The sequence below is a fragment of the Bubalus bubalis genome, chromosome 23 (genome assembly GCF_019923935.1).
Source record: "Bubalus bubalis isolate 160015118507 breed Murrah chromosome 23, NDDB_SH_1, whole genome shotgun sequence".
Taxonomy (NCBI): Eukaryota; Metazoa; Chordata; class Mammalia; order Artiodactyla; family Bovidae; genus Bubalus; species Bubalus bubalis.
This window is the reverse complement of record NC_059179.1, coordinates 41685798-41707740: the sequence shown is the minus strand read 5'-3', so window position 1 is coordinate 41707740 and position 21943 is coordinate 41685798. Positions and strand designations below refer to the sequence as shown.

The following is a 21943-nucleotide window of genomic DNA, read 5'->3' as shown; positions in this document are numbered from 1 at the left end:
TAAGCCAGGTGACAATATACAGCCTTGACGTACTCCTTTTCCTATTTGGAACCAGTCTGTTGTTCCATGTCCAGTTCTAACTATTGCTTCTTGACCTGCATACAGATTTCTCAGGAGGCAGATAAGGTGGTCTGGTATTCCCATCTCTTTCAGAATTTTCCACAGTTTATTGTGATCCACACAGTCAAAGGCTTTGGCATAATCAATAAAGCAGAAGTAGATGTTTTTTCTGGAACTCTCTTGCTTTTTTGGTGATCCGACAGATGTTGGCAATTTGATCTCTGGTTCCTCTGCCTTTTCTAAATCCAGCATGAACATCTGGAAGTTCATGGTTCATTTGTTGTTGAAGCCTGGCTTGGAGAATTTTTAGCATTACTTTGCTAGCGTGTGAGATGAGTGCAATTGTGCAGTAGTTTGAGCATTCTTTGGCATTGCCTTTCTTTGGGACTGGAATGAAACCTGACCTTTTCCAGTCCTGTGGCCACTGCTGAGTTTTCCAAATTTGGTGGCATATTGAGTGCAGCACTTTCATAGCATCATCTTTTAGGATTTGAAATAGCTCAACTGGAATTCCATCACCTCCACTAGCTCTCTTTGTAGTGATGCTTCCTGAGGCTCACTTGACTTCACATTTCAGCACGTCTGGCTCTAGGTGAGTGTTCACACAATCGTGGTTATCTGGGTTATGAAGATCTTTTTTGTACAGTTCTTCTGTGTATTCTTGCCACCTCTTGTTAATATCTTCTGCTTCTGTTAGGTCCATACCATTTCTGCCCTTTATTGTGCCCATATTTGCATGAAAAGTTCCCTTGGTATCTCTTATTTCCTTGAAGAGATCTCTGGTCTTTCCCATTCTATTGTTTTCCTCTATTTCTTTGCACTGATCACTGAGGAAGGCTTTCTTATCTCTCCTTGCTCTTCTTTGGAACTCTGCATTCAAACGAGTATATCTTTCCTTTTGTCCTTTGCCTTTCGCATCTTTTCTTTTCACAGCTATTTGTAACGCCTCCTCAGACAACCATTTTGCCTTTTTGCATTTCTTTTTCTTGGGGATAATCTTGATCACTGTCTCCTGTACAATGTCACAAACCTCTGTCCATCTGTGTGTCAGATCTAGTGTATCAGATCTAATCCCTTGAATCTATTTCTCACTTCCACTGTATAATCAAAAGGGGTTTGATTTAGGTCATACCTGAATGGTCTAGTGGGCTTCCGTACTTTCTTCAATTTAAGTCCAAATTTGGCAATAAGAAGTTCATGATCTGAGCCACAGTCAGCTCCCAGTCTTGTTTTTGCTGACTGTATAGAGCTTCTCCATCTTTGGCTGCAAATAATATAATCAGTCTGATTTTGATATTGACCATCTAGCAATGTCCATGTGTAGAGTCTTCTCTTGTGTTGTTGGAAGATGGGGTTTGCTATGATCAGTACATTCTCTTGGCAAAATATTAGCCTTTGCCTTGCTTCATTCTGTACTCCAAGGCCAAATTTGCCGGTTACTCTGGGTATTTCTTGACTTCGTACTTTTGCATTCCAGTCCCCTATAATGAAAAGGACATCTTTTTTGGGTGTGAGTTCTAGAAGGTCTTGTAGGTCTTCATAGAACTGTTCAGCTTCTTCAGCCTTACTGGTAGGGGCATGGTCTTGGATTACTGTGATATTGAATGGTTTGTCTTGGAAATGAACAGAGATCATTCTGCCGTTTTTGAGATTGCATCCAAGTACTGCATTTCAGACTCTCTTGTTGACTATGATGGCTGTTCCATTTCTTCTAAGGGATTTTTGCCTACAGTAGTAGATATAATGGTCATTGAGTTAAATTCACCCATTCCAGTCCATTTTAGCTCTTTGATTCCTAAAATGTTGACATTCACTCTTGCCATCTCCTGTTTGACCACTTCCAATTTGCCTTGATTCATGGACCTAACATTCCAGGTTCCAGTGCAGTATTGCTCTTAACAGCATTGGACTTTACTTCCATCACCAGTCACATCCACAACTGGGTGTTGTTTTTGCTTTGGCTCTGTCTCTTCATTCTTTCTGGAGTTATTAGTCCGCTGATATCTAGTAGCATATTGGGCTATGACCAGTGAGTTCTCTTGGCAAAACTCTATTAGCCTTTGCCTTGCTTCATTCTGTACTCCAAGGCCAAATTTGCACCTACCGACCTGGAGAGTTCATCTTTCATTGTCGTATCTTTTTACTTTTTCATACTGTTCATGGGGTTCTCAAGGCAATAATACTGAAGTGGTTTGCCATTCCCTTCTCCAGTGGACCACATTTTGTCAGAACTCGCCACCATTTTATGTGAGTGTGACACCAGCCTAATGTGAAGTTACCTCACCTGATTAATAATTAATAAAAGACTGCTTAGATTGCTCTCTGGGGTTATGGAGGGCAATAGTGGAAACTGGAAATCTGTTTGGAGGCTGTTAGAATTGTCCAAGGGAGCCATAATGGTGGCTTGGACCAAAGTATCTGAGGTGGGGGTGGTGAGAAGTGGTCCGATTCAGGGTATTTGGAGATAGAGCCAGCTGGACTTGTTGATGGGTGGATGCTGGAGGTGAATCTTTTAAGGATGGCTCATAGGCTTAGGGTCTGAACAGCTTAGGGGTGGAGTGGTGATGCAGTTCACTGAGATGAACAGGGCTGAGTGAAGGAGGGCTGGGCAGTCCTTTTCAGAGCTGGGTGGTCCTGCATTTCAGTATCAGTGCATTCTTCCCTGGTTGAACTTTGAGAGTGAATTACTTTTAGGAATAATAGGATCTCTTCTAATTTAGCCTCATTATGTTAAGTCTGTTTGGATTTAGAGATACTTTTGTTGAAAAGATGAACTTTTAGAGTATCAGCCCTTCAGTGATTTAAATTAGAGCTTGCAAAATGCACAGACTGTTCCCTTAAAAAATAAACCTCTCCTTGGATTTCAAGCATCCATTGCTACTAAAAACAAAGAAAAAGAAATTAAAACCTTTGGGAAACAAACATAAAAACAAAACAGCTGTTCTCATACTTCAGAAATGTACTGAAATTTTGCTTAAGCTTCTCCAATGCAAGCGGTCATTCAGTTGAGCAAATAGGATAGAATTCTGTGCCCAGATTTATCCGGATACAAATTAAAACCATATCAAGCATAGGCATTGCTGACAACTTCTTTGTTCAATTAATCCTTGCCTGTGCCAACAAGTAGAGAAAAAGCAGTGAGGTAACATGTTTTCCCGCTCTTTAGTTTTAGCGAAAATAACGAGTCGCATCTGGACACAGGAAAGAGTAACATGTTATAGTTGAAAGTGTTTGCATATAAAGGGTCATAAAAACATTCTTACTGAAATTTGTTGGTTTTTGAGTTTTCTAAAATTTATTGTACTGTTTTTAACCTGATACACCCAGTCTTTGAGAACTCCAGGTGATAATGAATAATGACATGAAATTGTATTAAATAGATCTTTGTACTTTTATGCCATTTGAGTTTTTATACACTGCTGTGTCCACTAAAGTGCAAACCAGAACTTTGGTGCATTTGCTCAAAATAATACAGTTTTTTTGGTGTCTCTTTAGTAAAAATTGTCTTAAAGTGTTTCTAAAATTGTTTTTCTTGCAACACTTGGGTTTTTTTGATAGCTTAATGTCAGATTTGATCAAATATATTACCAAATTAAATAGTACTTTGAAATTGGAACTAGATTTAACTGTACTTTCATCTTTATTCTTTTGGCAGAGAAATTGCTTTTACTAGGCAACTTCATGAGAAAACACCTCAACTCAGCTATTACTATATGGGTTTCTACATTCATTCATGTCCCAAGATGAAATATAAGGTAAAGTTGATTTTCATATGTGTCTTCTGTAGATTCAAGTTACGAAAATTAGTGCTTTTGTAATTTTACATCATGTTAGTTTAACATGATTGTATATTTTAATGTAAATCATGAATTATTTTTATGTGTCTTAAACTTTTCATAGAATCTAGCTTCTTCATTGCATAAAGCCGTGCCTGACCAACAGGCACTTAGTATTTGTTTAATATAGGTTAATCTGTAGTTCACTGAGGATGTAACAATCCCAGCTGTTCTAGGACTTCAGTAAGACCCTGCTTACTTGGGATAGCACAGTAATATCCATTAAAAATCTACCTTCTTAAGGTACATCCTCAAGGGGGGTGTGTGTGTGTGTGTGTGTGTATACACACCTGTCTTTATCCATTCTTCTCTTGATGGGTACTGAGGTTGCTTCTGTGTCTTGGCTATTGCCAATAATATTGCAGTCAATGTAGGGGTGCATGTATCTACTTGAATTAGTACTTTTATTTGGAAAAATACTCAGAAGTGGAATTGCCAGATTTGTGTGATGGTTCTATTTTTAATTTTTTGAGAAAGTTCCATACTGTTTTCCATAGTGACTGTACCAGTTTGCATTTCCACCTATAGTGTATGAGGGTTCCCTTTTCTTTACATCCTGGTCAACACTTATTTGTTGTCTTTTTGATAACAGCCATTCTGACAGGTGTGAAGTGATATGTCATTGTGATTTTGATTTACACGTCTCCAGTGATCAGTGATGTTGAGCATCTTTTCATGTGCCTGTTGACCATTTGTATGTCTTCTTTAGAAAAATGTCTGTTCAGGTCCTCTGCCCATTTTTTAATTGAGCTGTTTGTTTTTTGATGTTAAGTTTTACGACTCTCTTTAATGAAACTCTTTGATGTTTTCTAAGTATTAGTAGCCCACTTTAAAAGCTCTGGAAAGTATAGAACATTATAAAGGAACAGCCATCCTGCCCACCATAATAACAGTAACCAAATACCTCTGCTCTACTCAGAGCACGGCTTTAAGCTCTGAAGATATGTAAAGATTTGAACATGAACCTTCATCTTAAAACTTGTAGTATAGATAAAGATTGCAGGTATTTTATGTAAAATCAGGTCAGTACAGTGCTCTGGTAAGTGGCCTAGGAGGCTGTAGGGTTTGCTGCATAAGGTATGGAATAGGGAAGGGTTTAATTAAAAGGGAAGAGAGACCCCTTCCCCCCCCCCCCCGAAAAGAGAGTACGTATGACAGGGAAGCACATTTCATGGAGAAGGAGCATTTAAGTAAGAATTAATAGGTGACAGTGCCATATATATTCATATAAAAAAGGACGGGGAGGGCAGTCACCAGCCAGCCAGCCAGCCAGCCAGTCTCTTTTGTAGCTATAGCTGTTATGAGTGTTTTGGGGCCCTATCTGCTGTTAACAATGTACATAACAGTGTAAATATTATAAATGTTAATTAGTTTATGTATAAAGCATGTTAACAGTGTTTCAAGGAATAACCCAGAAGCAAAATAAGTTAATGAATTGGTAATTTTAGTTTGTTCTGTATAATGCTTTTAACATGGTAAGAGATGCAAATGTTAGGTTATTAGAAATAGTACCTAGTAATGCTTGCTAGCACTTCCCGGTGTTTTAATATTCTCTTCAGGCTAAAGTTCTTTGTAAATACAAGCATACCTCAGCGATACTGTGGGTTTAGTTCCAGACCACCGCAATAAAGTAAGTATTGCAATAAATCAAGTCACATGATTTTCTGATTTCCCAGTACACATAAAAGTTACACCATACTGTTAAGTGTGCAGTAGCAGTATATCTGAAAATACAGTGTATTTTTACATATACCTTAAGGTCTTTTACATATACCTTAATTAAAAAATACTTATTGCTGAAAATGCTAGCCATCATCTGAATCTTCATCAAGTCATGATCTTTTCACTGATAGAAGGTTTGAAATAGCAAAATGTGACACAGAGACACGAAGTGAGCAAATGCTGTTGGGAAAACAGTGCTGATGGACTTGCTTTTTGACTCAGGGTTTCCTCAAACTTCAATTATAAAAAGCACAATATCTGCAAAAAGCAGTAAAGCAAAGTGCAATAGAATGGTGTATGCTTGTATTACTAAACTTGATATTTCTTAATTATTAAACCATTTTTAATTACTCATACTAGTGAGTAAAACATATGAAGATATTGGGAGTATTTTAAGAATAACACAAAGGAATCTCACCTTTGCTTTTCCACATCCCCAATATTAATATCTGTTGGAAATTTGGGAACAGTATTAAACCTGTAAAACTAGAGTGCAGCTCTGAGTGGAAAAGGCAGGTAATGGGAACACTCACTGTAACCATTCAAAGCAAAGGTTTAAATTTTCCCAATATATTATATCATATTCACATTCACATATATATCCCAATATAATGTATACATAGTCACATGTATCTTGGGAAAGACAATTCTGAAAATTTGAAATATATTTAGTGACTTTGTAAATATTTGTGAGATAATATCATAATGATAAAATATTGAATATTAAGTTAATTTTGTAAAGCCAGTATTTTCTTGGCATGGTGGTTTGAACACTTTTGGGTCCTCAACATTAAAAACATGGTGTTTTAAATTTTTGTATTGTTTTAAGAAAATTGTTTTCATTACATCATGATTGAAAATAAGTCATTTTAAGTAACTGAAGAGTAAAAATATTTTCATTTCATTTAAGGATCTTTTATTATATTTTGAGCAGATCAGAACCCTCCATTTTGAGAGAATAACACAGATGGGAATTTTCAACCAGAAAATGTACTGTTTGAAATTGTAAGATGGGTATTGGTCCAAGCTTGAATATTTCTCATTTCAAGTTGAATGTGTAAAACTAAAGACCAGTAAAAGATAATTTGCAGAAAATGACTAGTTAAATGACTATTAAATGACTAAATGACTATTAAAATTTTTCTCACTTACAAGATTGAATTGAGGATAAATTTAGCATACTACTGTAATAGCTAAAATTATCTTCTTTCTTAGAGCATAACTAAGTGTTCAGGGATTAGTAGTGACATGTTTTTAGCCATATTGTAAAATATATGGTGGAAAATATACAGAAGTGGTTTTTACCTGATACTAAAGAAAGAAGGAATATATTTTAAAATAGGAGTATTTTTAATAACTAAGAAAAAGTAGTCTCTTAGGTACCTGGTATACACTAGACGCTGGAAATACAGCTGTTAATACAGTGTAGATGTGGGCTCTGGTCTAATGGAGGTTACATCTGAGGGGGCACATACTTGTAATGCAGGACATAAAGTGGCACCGAGCGACTATACCTAAAACTGGGACAATGTTTCATTTGAGTTTTCTGGTATAGATTTAGATGTATTAAGTTATAATCTTCACCATATAATGCATTTATAATGTAGGGCAAATTAAAGTATTTAATACGTTTGAAATACACCAAGAGCTGGTTTGACCTGTTCTCTTTTATTGAATAATGTGCTGTCCTGAAGACATGTTGAAGTGAAGAGCCTATCTTTATGTGTGGGAACGACCATCATTTGATGGATGGTTTCCAGAGCTTCTGTCATAGTTCCTCTTACCCTGCACTCTGTTTGTGCGTGTTGCTCCATCCATCAGGATTGATCCAGCCTTGTGACCTGCGCTGACTAATAGGATAGCACAGAAGTAACTGTCTGAGATTTCAGGCCCAAGCCTTAAGAAGGGGAAGACAGACAGCTTTTGCTTCCTTGGTCTTTGAAGCCAGTCATCATGTATAAGGTCCAAATAGCCTACTGGCATGAGAGGCCACTTGGGAAGCTTCAGGCCATCTTGAATGTTTCAGCTCCAGCCAGGCAACTAGCTGAATGCCAAACAACTAGCTGAATGCAGCTGCCTGATTGAGCTGAACAGACAGGGGCAGAAGAACCATCTAGCTGAGCTGTAGCCAACTCACAGAATCATGAGGTATAATTAATTGTTGTTTTAAACCTCTTAAGTTTGGGGTGGTTTTCTTATTCAGCAGCAGATGGCTGAAATACGTGATGTAGGGTGGAAATGAGTAGATACAGTTGTAGATTTCCACGTAGATGAAAGTCATTCTGTGTTGAGCTGTGCAGACTCGTGTCCTGAGTTGAGCTGAACTGATCTGTGAAGTTGCTGACAGCTCAGTGTGAGAGAGTTTTGGCAAAGTTGCTAAATTCATACGTGTGGTCATACCTACAGATGTGCCCCCCACTTGGCTTACAAGAATTCATCTTCATACAGCATTTCATTTAATACCCAGACTTGGGCTTACAAGGCATTTGTTAACATGATGACACATTTTGAGTTTGCTTGTCTTGCTAATGTTGAGCATTGCAAGATAAAAATCACCACGTGGTCATTTTTGTAGTTACATAGATGACATGTGTGCCTATAGAGCCTCCTCTCAGAGCACTCATGGTTTGCTAGGTGATAGCAGTTCTATTCTTGTGCGTAAGATTCTCTAAAATGCATTGTTACTAAATTATTTTGGTTTTATTGTTCTCTCTTTGTATATATTTTAAATAAAGGTTGATTTATGTAAATAGTACCTGGTCATATAGGTTTTGTCTATGGCCATAGTCTTAAAAGAAGGCACAGAATAGTCACAGAGGAATTTAATGAGGGCTGGAAAATAGAAAAGAAAATTGTCTTGATTTGTTGTGTTGTCATTGTTCACTTTAACTGTTACCATAATTGTGACTGGTTTAATGGGAGTTGCTACTGTTTTGGCATAAATCAGTTCTGATCTGGAGACTCAGGACCTGGCTGTAATGAATGGAAGTTATATCTTCAACTTAGGAGAGTTTCTCCTTGGAGGAACTGTCCTGTGGCGTCAGGGTGGATGGGATGGTTTTCTGGCTTCTGTCCTCAGGAATGCTTGTCTTTGTCTGCTCCTCTCTCAGTTCCAGGGTGGTTGCTGGCCTTCCGACATCATAAGCCATCAGTGGTGTCTAGAATCAGAAGAGATGATATACTCTGCTGTGTCTTTTTTTTTTTTTAATACAATTTTTAATTGTGATAAAATGTACATAACAGAATTTATCTTATTTTAAGTGCTCAGTTCAGAAGTATTAAGGATATTCGTGCTGTTTGTATAGCCATCACCAGCATCCATCTCTAGAACTCCTTTTACCTTGCAGAACTGAGACTCTGATCCCATTAAGCAATAGCTCCCCATTCCCCTAGCTGCATTATTACTAATAGCTCAGCATTCCTCTCTCCCCCAGACCCTGTAACCACCATTGTACTTTCTGAATTTGACTTCTCATGGGCAGAGTAGGCTGCAGTCCATGGGGTCGCTAAGAGTCGGACACGACTGAGCGACTTCACTTTCACTTTTCACTTTCATGCATTGGAGAAGGAAATAGCAACCCACTCCAGTGTTCTTGCCTGGAGAATCCCAGGGACGGGGGAGCCTGGTGGGCTGCCGTCTATGGGGTCGCACAGAGTCGGACACGACTGAAGCGACTTAGCAGCAGCAGGTACTTCATATAAGTGGAATCATACATTGTCTATCTTTTTGTGACTGACTTATTTCACTTAGCTTGTGCTTAAGGTTCATCCATGTTGTAGCAGGTGTCGGAATTTCATTCTAAGGCTGAATAATATTCCATTGTATGTATATGCCGCATTTTGTATATGCATGCATCCATTGATGGATACTTGGTGTGCTTCCACCCTTTGGATGTTATGACTAATGCTTCTGTGAACGTGGATGTACAAATATCTGTTCACAATTTCTTCTCCATGTTGTCCCTCAGACTGCAAACATAAGGCTATTCTGTGATCTGAAGTAGGTGTTTTTACTGAGCTCTTTATCCAGATTTGTGTGCAGGCCAATGTAAACAGTGATTCAGGCAGTCGGCTTTGGTATCATGACATGGCCAGACATCAGATAGTTGAAACATCAGAAGGAGTTCAGAAGTGTCAGAAAAGGAACAAAAGGCTAATTCATCAGTGATTAATCATTCCTAAACTCAGTGCCTCGGCTTGACTGTGGTCAAACTGCACTTCTGGAATTCTGTAGGAGTTTGCCTAAAAGAAGGTTATTATTGTTATAAAAGCACCTAAAATTAAAAAAAATTGGCATTTACAGAGCTGCATGTGCAGAATCCTGTACTGCTGAGATCCCCAAGCTCCCAAACTGTTCAAAGTTTCCTGACCAGACAAATTAACAAATGTTATTTTACTGCAGTCTTGAAACCCAGGGCGATGTATTTGAGTGGTTGTGGTAGTGACTTCGCTACTGCTGGCTTGAAAGAAATACAGATGATCTCATCAGTTACCCGTAGCACAGAACAAACCACTCGAATTTTTGATTCAGCATCTATTTTTCTTGATGTTAAAATAAGTGTCCAGTGAACTAGACGTGGTCAGAAAAAATGACCACAGAGTAACTGTAGTAAGGGATTTCTGATGGCTCCTCCAGGCAGTAGGAGGTAAAAGAATGACACGCTCATCATGTATTCTTGTTTTTAAAGTTGTCACACGTGGAATTTCACCACATTAGAGTCAAAAGCATGGTCATGTGTTCTAAGCTGCTCATTGCAGATGAGAAAATTAACGCTCAGTGTGATTCCTGCCCAGAATTTGCTTTAATTCACATTTTATAATTTTAGCAACTTGAAGGAGAGTTGTAAGAATTGAAATTCATATAAATGGCATTGTTTATCAGACTTACAATGAGGTATATATAACTTTTTATTTTGGAGAAACCTAAAATGCTTGCATATTAAGTAAAAGTAAACTTTAACTGGTGCTTCCCTGGTAGCACAGTTGGTGAAGAATCGGCCTGTAGTGCAGGAGACCTGGGTTCGATCTTTGGGTTGGAAAGATCCTCTGGAGAAGGAAATGGCAACCCTCTGCAGTATTCTTGCCTGGAAAACCCTATGGACAGAGGAGCCTGGCGGGCTACAGTCCATGGGGTTGCAGGAGTCAGACACGACTTAGTGACTAAACCACTAGAAAGTGGAAGCAGTGACAGACATTAACTGGGGAATAAGAACACGGTTGATCAAATCCTGATCGTCCCCATCCTTTTCCTCATGTCCGTTTCCACAGTGAAATGGAAAGGTTGGTACAGAACCTGATTCCTAAATCTTTGAAAAACCTGAATCATCTTTGGAGCTTTTAAAAAATCCTCAAGCTCAAGTTCTGCCCTAACCTACTTGTTTGCCATCTTCCTTTAGAGAGCCCTGTTCTCTGACTCCCCGTGCTGTTGTAGGTACCTTTGAACTGCCCTTCCTTCCCACCTGACCCTGCGTTTCTTGCATCTGAAAGGGATCTCACTCATCCCTCCTCCCTTTCCAGACCCGGCATGGGCACTTGCTCTTCAGGGAAGCCTTCTCTGTGCCTCCCACTCCACCCGTGGAGAACCACCTCGGTCCTGTGACCTTGGTCCTGGCTCAGTGCTTCATCTGTGGCTCCCCTTGTGCTCTGCTGTTGCAGGCGTGCTCTCAGCCAGCGTTCATGGAAGGACTGCTCTGTATAAAGCATCACGCTGGATGCCAGGGCAAGAGGAAAGTGATCACACATGGTCCCTGCTTGTCAGTTCCTTGAGCAAACTGTGTCTTACCTGTCACTGTCCCCAGGGCCTACCAAATCCATTGGCAAAGAGAAGGTGCTCAGTGAGTTTACTGACACGCATGACATGTGGAAGGCAGGCACCCACCTGCACGGTTAAAATCAAGAAGTGGAGGAACTAAAGTGAGGGCTGGCTTTCTCTGCAGGCCATTCTCACAGAGACACTGAGCTTCAGGAAAATCTGAGTCCCATCTCAGAGTACAGTTTATACTTTCCATGAATTGCCTGTCTGTAGTTGTTTCTTTTCTAAGTCAGCTTGTCATCTAAGTGTGATGTGTATATGGAAAAGTGTACTGTTCTTAAGCGTACAACTTGACAGATGTTCACATGGTGACCACACTTGTGCAACCAGCACCAAGATCGACACAGAACATTCCAGTCCCCCACAAACCTCTTTCATGTCCCCCTTGATTGTTATCTCACTCCCAAAGGCAATTGCAAAAGACTAATCATGCCTGTTTTTACGCTTGACAGGAGTGGAATCACTTGGTGTATTTTAGTTTGTGATTGGCTTGTTTCACTCAGCAGTACATTTGTAAGATTTACCCACATTCTCGTGTGTACAGTGTGTGGTTGCTTTTCACGCCTTTATGCTCATTCTGTTGTGGTTGGACTGTTTCTAGGTTTTGGCTAATATATAACTGCAACTTTGAACATTTCTTACATGTCCGTTCATTAACATGTCTGCATTTCTCACACATATAGACTAGATTGAAGATTGTGGGAATATTCAGGTTTAGTTCATATTGCATAGCATGTTTTTAACAGATTATACTAATTTGTACTCTCACCAGCAGCAGACCTTCTGATAGCTGTGGAGCAAGGATGGTGCTGTGGAGCAAGGATGGTGCATTGTGGGTTTAATTTGCATTGCTGTTGACTGGCGATGCTGAGCATCTTGTCATTTTTCTGTTGGCCATATGTAAAGCATCTGTTCGTGCCTTTTGCCCATTTATCTCCTGGAATGTCGATCTCCAGTACTTGTAGACATTCTTTATATATTCTGGGTATAATCCTTTGTTGCATAAATATTTTACAGATATCTTCTTCCACTCAATGCTTACCTTTTCTTTTTCTGATGAGCAGAAATTTCTAATTTTCATGTAGACTGGTTTATGTTATTGCTTTTGTGTCTTGTTCAGTGGAAATCTGCCCACCCTGTGGCCATGGAAATGGGTTTTTTTTTTTTTTTTTTGTATTTTCTTCTTTTACCTTTCACAATTCAGTAATCTGTCTGAAATTGATTTTTGTGTATGGTTGGGTCAGAGGTCAGGACTGAATTTTTTTTCCAACTGTATAATTACTTTTAGTTTCTTAAGGGTACTGTCCAGCACATACATTAGTTTAATAAACATGTCAGTTATTTCCTTCACTATATTTGTGCTATGGTAAAGTATCCTAGCTTTACCTTTTCACACTTAGCATTGATTCCATTAAATAACCAAATTCCTCACTTAGAATTATATTGGTCGGTCCTACAGGGAATACTTGACTTAAGTATGAATGATGTGCAGATAAGTCACTTCCACTTGTACATTTCTTCCAAATAACTTTTGAAAATAAAAGCTGTGGAGAATCTCTTTAAACAGGATGATACATTGTATGCAAATTCAGTTCAAATGATTAAAACACAATGAAAAGCTCTTTATTAATAGTTGTAATACCAAACATCATTTGGCAGTCACATTCCATTTTATCATTTGCCTTTATTATTGTTTATGGTATGTATATGTGTATATATATGTGTGATCATACAAAAGTTTTAAATTTTTATATAGCCTGATTTAATAATCCTTTTTCTCTATGTCTTCTGGCTTCAGTAACATGCTCTAAAAAGACCTTTTCCTCCCCCATGTATTAAAACTGTTATATCCTCCTCTTCTTTTTGCTTTGCAAGAGTCATCTTAGGTTTGTTTCCACTCTGAAATGCTGCCCGACTCTCCTACATACAAGTATGTGTTTTCATTGCAACTTGCGTGTTGATACCTGACATGCACTGCGCTGTGTTACGCTGTTGTTGCTGTTCAGTCACTCAGTTGTGTCCAGCTCTGCGACCCCGTGGACTGTAGCGCTCCAGGCTTCCCTGGCCTTCGCTCTCTCCGGAGTTTGCTCAGAGACATGTCCATTGAGTCAATGATGCCATCTAACTTTCTGTGTTACAACTGCTTGTTTTCCTGTCTCTCTTGGCTCTAAGCTTCTTGAAAGATGGAGTTTGAGCTCATTTATTACTTACTGTAGCAGCAACCCCTGATTTATAGTAAGTGTTCAGTATATCTTTAAATGGCTGGATGGAGATAAAAGAATATTGAATAATTTGATTATGGGTTAGAAGGAAAGTACATATCTACGCCAAATAAAGTGGCCCCATTTGGGATTTCTACAGAATAGATCTTTTTATAACTTTGGCAAGGTTAGTGAAATGTAAGTTTATTAAAATGTTTACTTTTAGAATAATGAGAAAGTTACTTTGAATTTTCAGGTGATCAGTGAAGGTACTCTTGAATTTGCTTTTTTCTTTAAATTGACAAAGCATTGCAAATAATTTAAAACATCTGTAATTCTGCAGTGATAGTGCTGTATAATATGTGGTTTATATTTGAGTTAAAAGTTTATTTTAAAATTGATTTAGAAATTTATCTACTTGAATAAAGTTAATAATTTGTAAAACCCTTCAAATAACAGAATACAGTATAAAGAATTTTTTATAGGAAGTATAATTATAGATTTTGATAGTTATATAAGTATATAACCTAAATACTATTTTAATAACATTAATTTGTTTCATGACCTAGCTTTGACTGAGTTCCTATTTCCGCTTATCCTAAAATAGTGGTTCTCTATCAGGGGCGATTTGTGCCCCTGTCCCCACCTCATCTCATTTCTGAAAACTTTGATTGTCCCAATTGAGCCAGTGGGGGAGAGGTATGTATGCTACTGGTATTTTGAGCCAGAGAATTCTTTTTTGATGTGGACTGTGTATTGTAAGGCTAGGATGCCTCTAAACATTCTACAGTGTACAGTCTCCAGCAAAAAAGAATTCTGTGCTCAAAATATCAGTAGTGCTAAGGCTTGAGAAATCCTGTTTTCAGGGGTTACCTACTTGCCATTGAAGTCTGTAGGGCTTTACAGTTGCTGAGTTACTGCAGGTAATTTGACTACTGCTGTCAAAAAGGAACTGCCAGAAAGATTAATTGTGGGTTCACCATAACAGTCTTGAAATAAACTATCCTGTATGACACACCAGAGAGAAGTTTCTCGTGTCTAATTCATGACCCTGTGCAGCCATAAGCTTATTGATGACCCCAGGACTGTCTTAAATTTTCTTTGGGGGCTTATGTGTGGCCTTTATGTCAGCTTAAAGGTAATTTAATGTTTCTGTACAATGCGATTTATCTCTAGCAAATCTTGAGGTCTCTTACAAGGAGCAACAGAAACAAGTAAGATTAAAATTTCCAAAATGCATCACTTTGCTGTTTTAGTTCTGATGTGCGTGGTAAGGTCTGTCTTAAGTGTTTATAAATTGTTTTGTTTTTCTTGCTTTGTAGAAAAAGAGAGAAACTTGGCATCTTCATAATAGCCAAGTGAATTGCTGTCCCTGGCAGCTAAATTCAGTTCATCTTTTTTAGTACAAAGAGCATAGTGTTGGCTTATACATTTTTGGATGGGCAGTTATAGTCCTTTTCAGCTTTAGTGGCACAGGGCTGTTTGGCGCATCCCTTGCTCCTGGACTGCACCCTGGTGTGGTTGGAACTAAGCTGTTACAGAGAGGCACATGCACAGAAGTGTTTGTTGTTTTTCTTGCCTAGTATGCTACCTTGGTGTTGATGCGAGAATAAAACCAGTCCTCAGCCTTCCTTCCCCCATGCCTCCAGGACTCCCTAGCACGGCTCAGGTCTTCTTTCCTTATTAGATTTATACATCTTCTCCTGGGTCTCATATCTTCCTTCTGAAGAAAATAAGGCAACTGTAAGATTTTTACACTTGGCCCTTTTCTTTCAGAAGCCTTCTTGTCTGAATAAGTGGCAGTAGCTAAAGGGAAGCAGCCTTGAGGAGTGTAATTATCTTAGACAGCAGTGAGGTGACAGTGACAGCGGTAAGAGGCAGAGGAAGCCCAGTGTCCACTGCCGGAGGGCGGGCCCAGCAGTCACCCACTGTCTTGGAATTATTTGAGGATGGTTTATGTCGTGTGAGAACTGTTTTGCTAGGAAATCCATGGTCTCTCCCACAGTTCTCTTAGATCCACCTTTCTTTGCTTGGTCTTCAGGGGTTCCCTTTTCTTCCTGTTTCTTCACCGTCTGCCTGTAGACATACCTTTGCCCCCATTTTTCTATTATGTTTGTCCTATGCAGAGAAATCCACTGCACTCAAATGTCTGCCATGCCCATACCTCTCTTCTGATGGAAATTCTATTCCTATAGTGTCTGCCCAAGGAAATGGAGTCTTTGAGTTTAGGTTACAATGCTTAGCTCCATGTAACTCTGTTAATTGAACTAAGCATGGGTGCTTAGTCATTCAGTTGTGTCTGACTATTTGCGATCCCATGGACTGTAGCCCACCAGGCTCCTTTCCATGGGGATGCTCCAGGCAAGAATACTGGAGTGGGTAGCCATTTCTACTCCAGTGGGTTAAGCATGAGTGCCTAACCCAAAGGTGGTCAGTCTAGGGTAAAGTGGTAGTAATATTATGTAAGATATGTATTTTGTAATATTAAAGCTTTGCCTACTCAATAGTGGATGACTAAACCATTCAGATCTGCTCTTTTAAGGAAGTTTGAATTAAGACAGTAGGAAGGATCAATAGTTAGTGGGAGTAGACGTAGAGAATAGTAACATAGAGAACAGTAACAAAGGCTCAGAGTTAGATTAGGGCTTTGTAAGCACAGGTCTGTAAAGTTTGAATTATAGGCAGACCTTTTACACATGCACATTTATCTTGAGAATAGAGTTCATGGATTTCTTTCATCTGGTTTTCAAAGGGGCCTGTGAATCAAAAGATAGCAAGATGAGAGAAGAGAGAGGAGGTGGGGAGAATAGAAGCTGAGACAGAGAATGGCAGATGAAAACACAGATTGGGGTTTCCTGCTGCCGAAGGCACGTGGATGGCCTTTTGTTAGACCTACTTGCCAAATCTTGAATTACAATCTGTTATCCACAAGGCCTTCATCTAGCCTAGGTTTCCTTCTCTCCCTGGATAGCCTGGAATTCTCTGGAGCCTGACCCTAGGTGGGTAACATTTCTGCCTTCATTCTCTTATGTTACTCCCTGAAATGCTCTGTTCCCCTCTACCATTAGTACTAGCCACTTAGTGGATCACTTGAGTGAATTCCTTTGTTTCTTTAACCTAAAGAACCAAACGAATAAGCTTGTCTGTCAACAGCATGGATGTGTTAGAAAAGGCAGCAGTTGTGCCAGTGCCCTAGGTATCCCCATTGTTAATAATGAGCAGGACCTTTGTAGGCATGTTCACGTAAGTGAACCACTCACCCATCCAAGGTTGAGATGGAGAATAAGGAGAGAAAGAGCTGGTCAAGTATTCTGTATAAACAGCACTCAATAAAATTCCGTAAGGAGTTTTTACTCTATCCAGCCAGTGAAACATTTTATCTTCTGTTTCCAAGACCTTGTCCTTAGGGATGTGATAGAGGGTTCAAAGAGTGGTTGATTAACCATGTTTGTGTCTGGGCTTGATGTTGTTATTTAGTGAGATAAATGCTACACAGAAAACATTGACTCAAAAATTAATGTGAACAGATGGAAGAGAATATTATGTTATCTGAAGTTTTAATGTATTGAAACAGATTGCTGGAGTTGAGAATTTTCTTCCCTGAGAATTCTGAGAAACAGTGATGGCAGATGTCTTTGTGGTCATGAAAGAGATACATGGCTTTCATACCTTAGAGACACAGAGAGGGTCATCTCAGGTCTTTTGGCCTAAATCTATGAAAACTGAGACCAAGATGGCGGTGATAATGAGTTTATAGTTTTTCCTAGGAAATGTAATAGTTGCTTTTGTAACTTGGAACTACCCAAGTTTAACGTGTGTTTAATTTTTACAGAGTTTTGCTGCTTTTTATCGCGTATTTGGCTAGACAAAGTTTTGAACTTGTTTTTCAAACCAGATTATGATAAAGGATTGAAGGGAAGGGGTATCAGACAGAAAATGTGTGTTTTCTTTTTTCACTAATTCCCCAATAAAGCTTTTAATTCTTTTCATTAATAATTCTATTACAGGACAAATAGTTCAAGCAGTAAAAATCAGAAATGTATAACTCATTTAAACTAACTAGCTGCGTTTCTTTGAATTTCAAGGTGAGAAAAGTTTTGAGTGCTACTCGGCCACCTTGATGGGTCAGAAATGATAAATACTCAGAAGCAGACTTAGGAAAATAAGAATTTTTTTTTTTTTTTAATAAGATCCATTTCTGGAACTTCCCTGGCAGTTCAATGGGTAAGACTTCGTCTTCAAAAGTAGGGGGTGTGGGTTCAGTCCCTGGTGGGAGCTAAGATCCCACATGCCTTTTGGCTAAAAAAGTAGAACATAAACAACAGAGGCAATCTTATAACAAGTTCAGTAAAGACTTTAAAAATGGTCCCTGTTTAAAAAAAGGCAACTTTAAAAAGTTTGTTTCTTCCCTCTTGTTATCATTTATTGGTTTTTTGGGGATTTTTTTGTTTGTTTGTTTACTTTTTAATTCTCTTTCCATCAGTTTTCGATGAACCGTGGAAAAATCAGAGTGCCCTAGGACTGTTTGTTTGTATGCCTCTGGTTTTATCATGGAGTTACAGACTGTAGTCACCTATCCTAGTAAGAATTTAGAGTAAGGCTCCTAGAGGGGAAATTTCTGTCCTGTCCATGTTTAAGGTCTCATATTCCAGTAGAGCACCTTGTAGTTGCATTGCTCCTGGCTCTTAAGGAAAACATCATGAAAATGGTAAAAATATTCTCTTACTTTTGGATACTGAATCTTAGAAGAAGAATCTAGAGAGATAAGTATTCTTATTGTTTTCGTTCAGATTAAACCTAATAAACTAATTCCCAGAGGCTTTGCTAAATTCTTTGTTGGAGTCAGCTTAGTAGGATTGGTGAGTGAATCTTAGATGAGAGTCTGGCAAATAGTTCTACTTGTGTTCTGAGCATGGGGAGTGATAGTTTTGTTAACCCAGGGCTCTGCTTTGGAAACCCTGCCATTTCCAGACATGGCCTGAGGCCCTCAATTAGTATTCTAAGTGAGACGTTAAAAGCAGAGGGCTCAGTTCTGTTATTGTATTATAGTTATTGGTCCAGTGGTAGACTTTCTTTTTATTTATTTAACCATTTTTGGGAAATATTTTTGAGCTTTCAGAAAAGTTGTAAGAATAAGAATGATACAAAGAGAAAGTATATACCCTTCACTCAGATTTACCTCCTTGTCTCCCCTACACCCTTGTACATACATAGATACGTGTGTGTGTTTATACATGTACACACACATTTTTTAAAGCTGTTTGAAGGTAAATTGGTTATGCTGTGTGATTCTTTACTTTGCTTATTATATGCCAGGTACATTTTATAAATAAGTGTTCTGTAATTGTTAGCTCAGATAATACAATTCTAGACATAGGTGTTATTTTTTTCCCCATTTATGGATAAGACTGTAACTAACCTACAACTAGTTACTGTTAGAGGATTTGCCTTCAGCTAGATTGAGGCTAAAACTGTGTTGTATTGCTTCTCTTGGAGGATGTTTCCAGTGTGAAGACTTTCATGTAGGTTTTAAAAGCACTCTTGATCTCACAGGCCGTTTAAGTACAGATTTCATCTATTCTAAAATATGCATTTTCTTTTCTCTTTTTCACCTTAGAAAAACCTGGATGTGTATCTTACAATGGATAATGATGTTGTTGACATTATAAATGTGTGTGTGCACACTTGGTTGTTACTTTTGGGGTATGCGTCTTGACACTGAGTCAGAGGTAGCTTCTGTGTGTGTGGGTATATGTGTTTTCTGTTTCCCACTTGAAAGGGAAAATGATATTCTAGGTTACCAGCTCCAAGGCGTGGAGGAGCTATTGTATTTTATTTAATATTGTAGACTTGCTTAAAGATCAGACATGCTGAGTCTTTACAAGTAAAATGTATAAATATTTCTGAAAGGCAACTGAAACCTCCAGAGCTGTTTGGATTTGTATCACTTGTGGTGTGAGAATTATTAGAATTGATTGGGTGGAATAATTTGTGCAGTTGCAGAATTACCTTGCTTTGAGATGACTATTTTCTTCTTTCTGTTCTGCCCTTTCCCTATTCTATTCCTTTTTTTCCCCCCATTTTTAAAATTATACTTCTTGTAGAAGAGGAAATAAATAAGGGGAATATTAAAAATAAAAATTGCCTACAACTCTGTCACCCAGGACTAATCACTGTTGACATTTTGCTGTATTTTGTAAATATACATGCATTTCTTTCTTCCTCACAGTTGTTATGATGTATGCAGTACTCTTTTCTACCTTCTTATACTTGTTCATGAGTATTTTCCTATTGTTCTTAAGTGTTCATATCCCTTGGATTTTAAGTGGCTTTAAATGTTCTAATAATGTGCCATAATTTTTCGAGCTCTTACTGTATGTTTAAGTTCTTTTAATTCTTTTTATAAATATAACAAAGAATAAATATAAATATTTAATATTGAGTTTATAAATATAAACTCAACATCTTTTTGTATATTTCTTTTTGAGACATTGTCACAAAATTTGTTCTTTTGAGCATTCATGCTGTACATAAGGAATTCACCCATTTCGTGTGTCTCTTCATTTGGGACATTTTCTTCCAGGAAGAGTAGTGAAGTGACGTGAAATGAAGTGAAAGTTGCTCAGTTGTGTCCGACTCTTTGCCACCCAACTCTTTGCGACCCCATGGACTGTATCCCGCCAGAATCCTCTGTCCATGGAATTCTCCAGGCAAGAATACTGGAGTGGGTAGCCATTCCCTTCTCCGGGGGATCTTCCTAGCCTGGGGATTGAACCTGGGTCTCCTGCATTGCAGGCAGATTCTATACTGTCTGAGCTGTTAGGGAAGGATGAGTAGAGGGACATCATATACTAGAAGCTACTGAAAATTAGATCAGGAAACACATGCAGGAATATAACAGGAAACATCTTGTTTTAGGAAAAACAACCCAGTTGATTTTCCTTTTTTCTTTATCGCCTAAAATGTTACACTAACAAGTCTCTTGGCTGCCTTTAGTTCTTATAAACTGATGAAATATAAGTTTATTTCTGTTTGTACAGTGTTTTAGATTTATTTAGGTACTGATAGATGTATCCTGCCTTTTAGGAGTCAGCAGTACTGTTCTCTGGTGGCGGTTTTAATTTTAAGCTGAAGTACTAAAAGGTTGCTTCTGTTCTTTTAGTACTTCCCAGCCTTAGTTTGCGAGTTCTCAAGAGGATTATAAGGAAAGTGGAATAACTCAGTGATGTCAGTCCCCTTTGTAATAAGGGAAATAAAAGTTCTCTTTTTAATTTTATTTCTCTTAAGAGGACAGTTTAACAGGAAAAAATGAGGGATACTGCAAACAATATAAAGATAGATAGTTGTCTTTTGCCATTTTTGTTCTTTTTTGTTTTTCCCCCTTCTTTAGCTTTATTTTTTTAGGCCATATACAGTGCAACAGTGGCTCTGTCCTGACTTTATTCCACTTTTTTAACACCTAAGTAGGGTCACCTAATCTTTCTGTAGATAAACCTTTTCAACTTTCACCTTCAGCTCCCAAAGCAGAAGAATCCTGGAACTGTGCTGTGGTGGGTCAGCATTGTATCCAGGTTTAATTGCTGGGACTGTCTTTTGTGCCTCTCTGTGCAGTGCCTTGAATCTGATCCATTTGTGTTCAGTTTATCTGTTGATGCCCTTCCATTCCTTCCATAAAACTCATCCAGTGCCATGGCAGTCTGAATGCTTATGGCTGGTAAGCTTCAATTTAATATATGCATGAATATATGCATGCATATCTGTTTTTGTCAGTTTTTTATGCCTATTTTACTAGTTATGGTAATGATGCAGTTTATTTCAAAGTAAACTGGTGCAAGATGCTTTAGTTATTTGCATTAAGCTTAATTTGAATGATGTAGATAGACTCAAAGCTGAGTCATAAAAAATTGCTGCTGCATTTGTTGTGGATGAGATAAATAAAAGCACTTAGGGTTTAAAAAAAAAAAAGCCCGTAATAATCTGGAAAGATTCTACACTTTGCTAAGAATAAGTGCTCAGTGCACTTTAAAGACTAGTAACCGAAAGTCCCAGTGATGCATCCTCAGAGAAGAGGCTTGGTCCTAAATCTGAGAATGGCTAATGAATGTACAGTTACTTATTTTAGCTGTTAAAGGTATGTATGTTTGTACACATATATAGTGTAATGGGCATTTTTAATTGATGCACCACTACTAATCCTCTTTACTTTGGATAAGATCCCTTTTGCTATTAAGTATTCTGTAATATTCAGAAAACTCAACATTCAGAAAACGAAGATCATGGCATCCAGTCCCACCACTTCATGGGAAATAGAT

General features: G+C 38.3%; 1 protein-coding gene across 13 annotated transcripts in view; it reads left to right on the top strand.

Moving 5' to 3' along the window:
- The window catches only part of ATE1 (arginyltransferase 1), a 167272-nt gene that overhangs the window by 79783 nt on the left and 65546 nt on the right, over positions 1-21943 (top strand). For all 13 annotated transcript variants that reach the window (XM_025274003.3, XM_025274004.3, XM_044935144.2 and 10 more), the window contains one exon: positions 3716-3815. In XM_025274003.3, coding sequence (XP_025129788.1) covers positions 3716-3815 — 100 coding nt within the window. The remainder of the gene's footprint in view (positions 1-3715; positions 3816-21943) is intronic.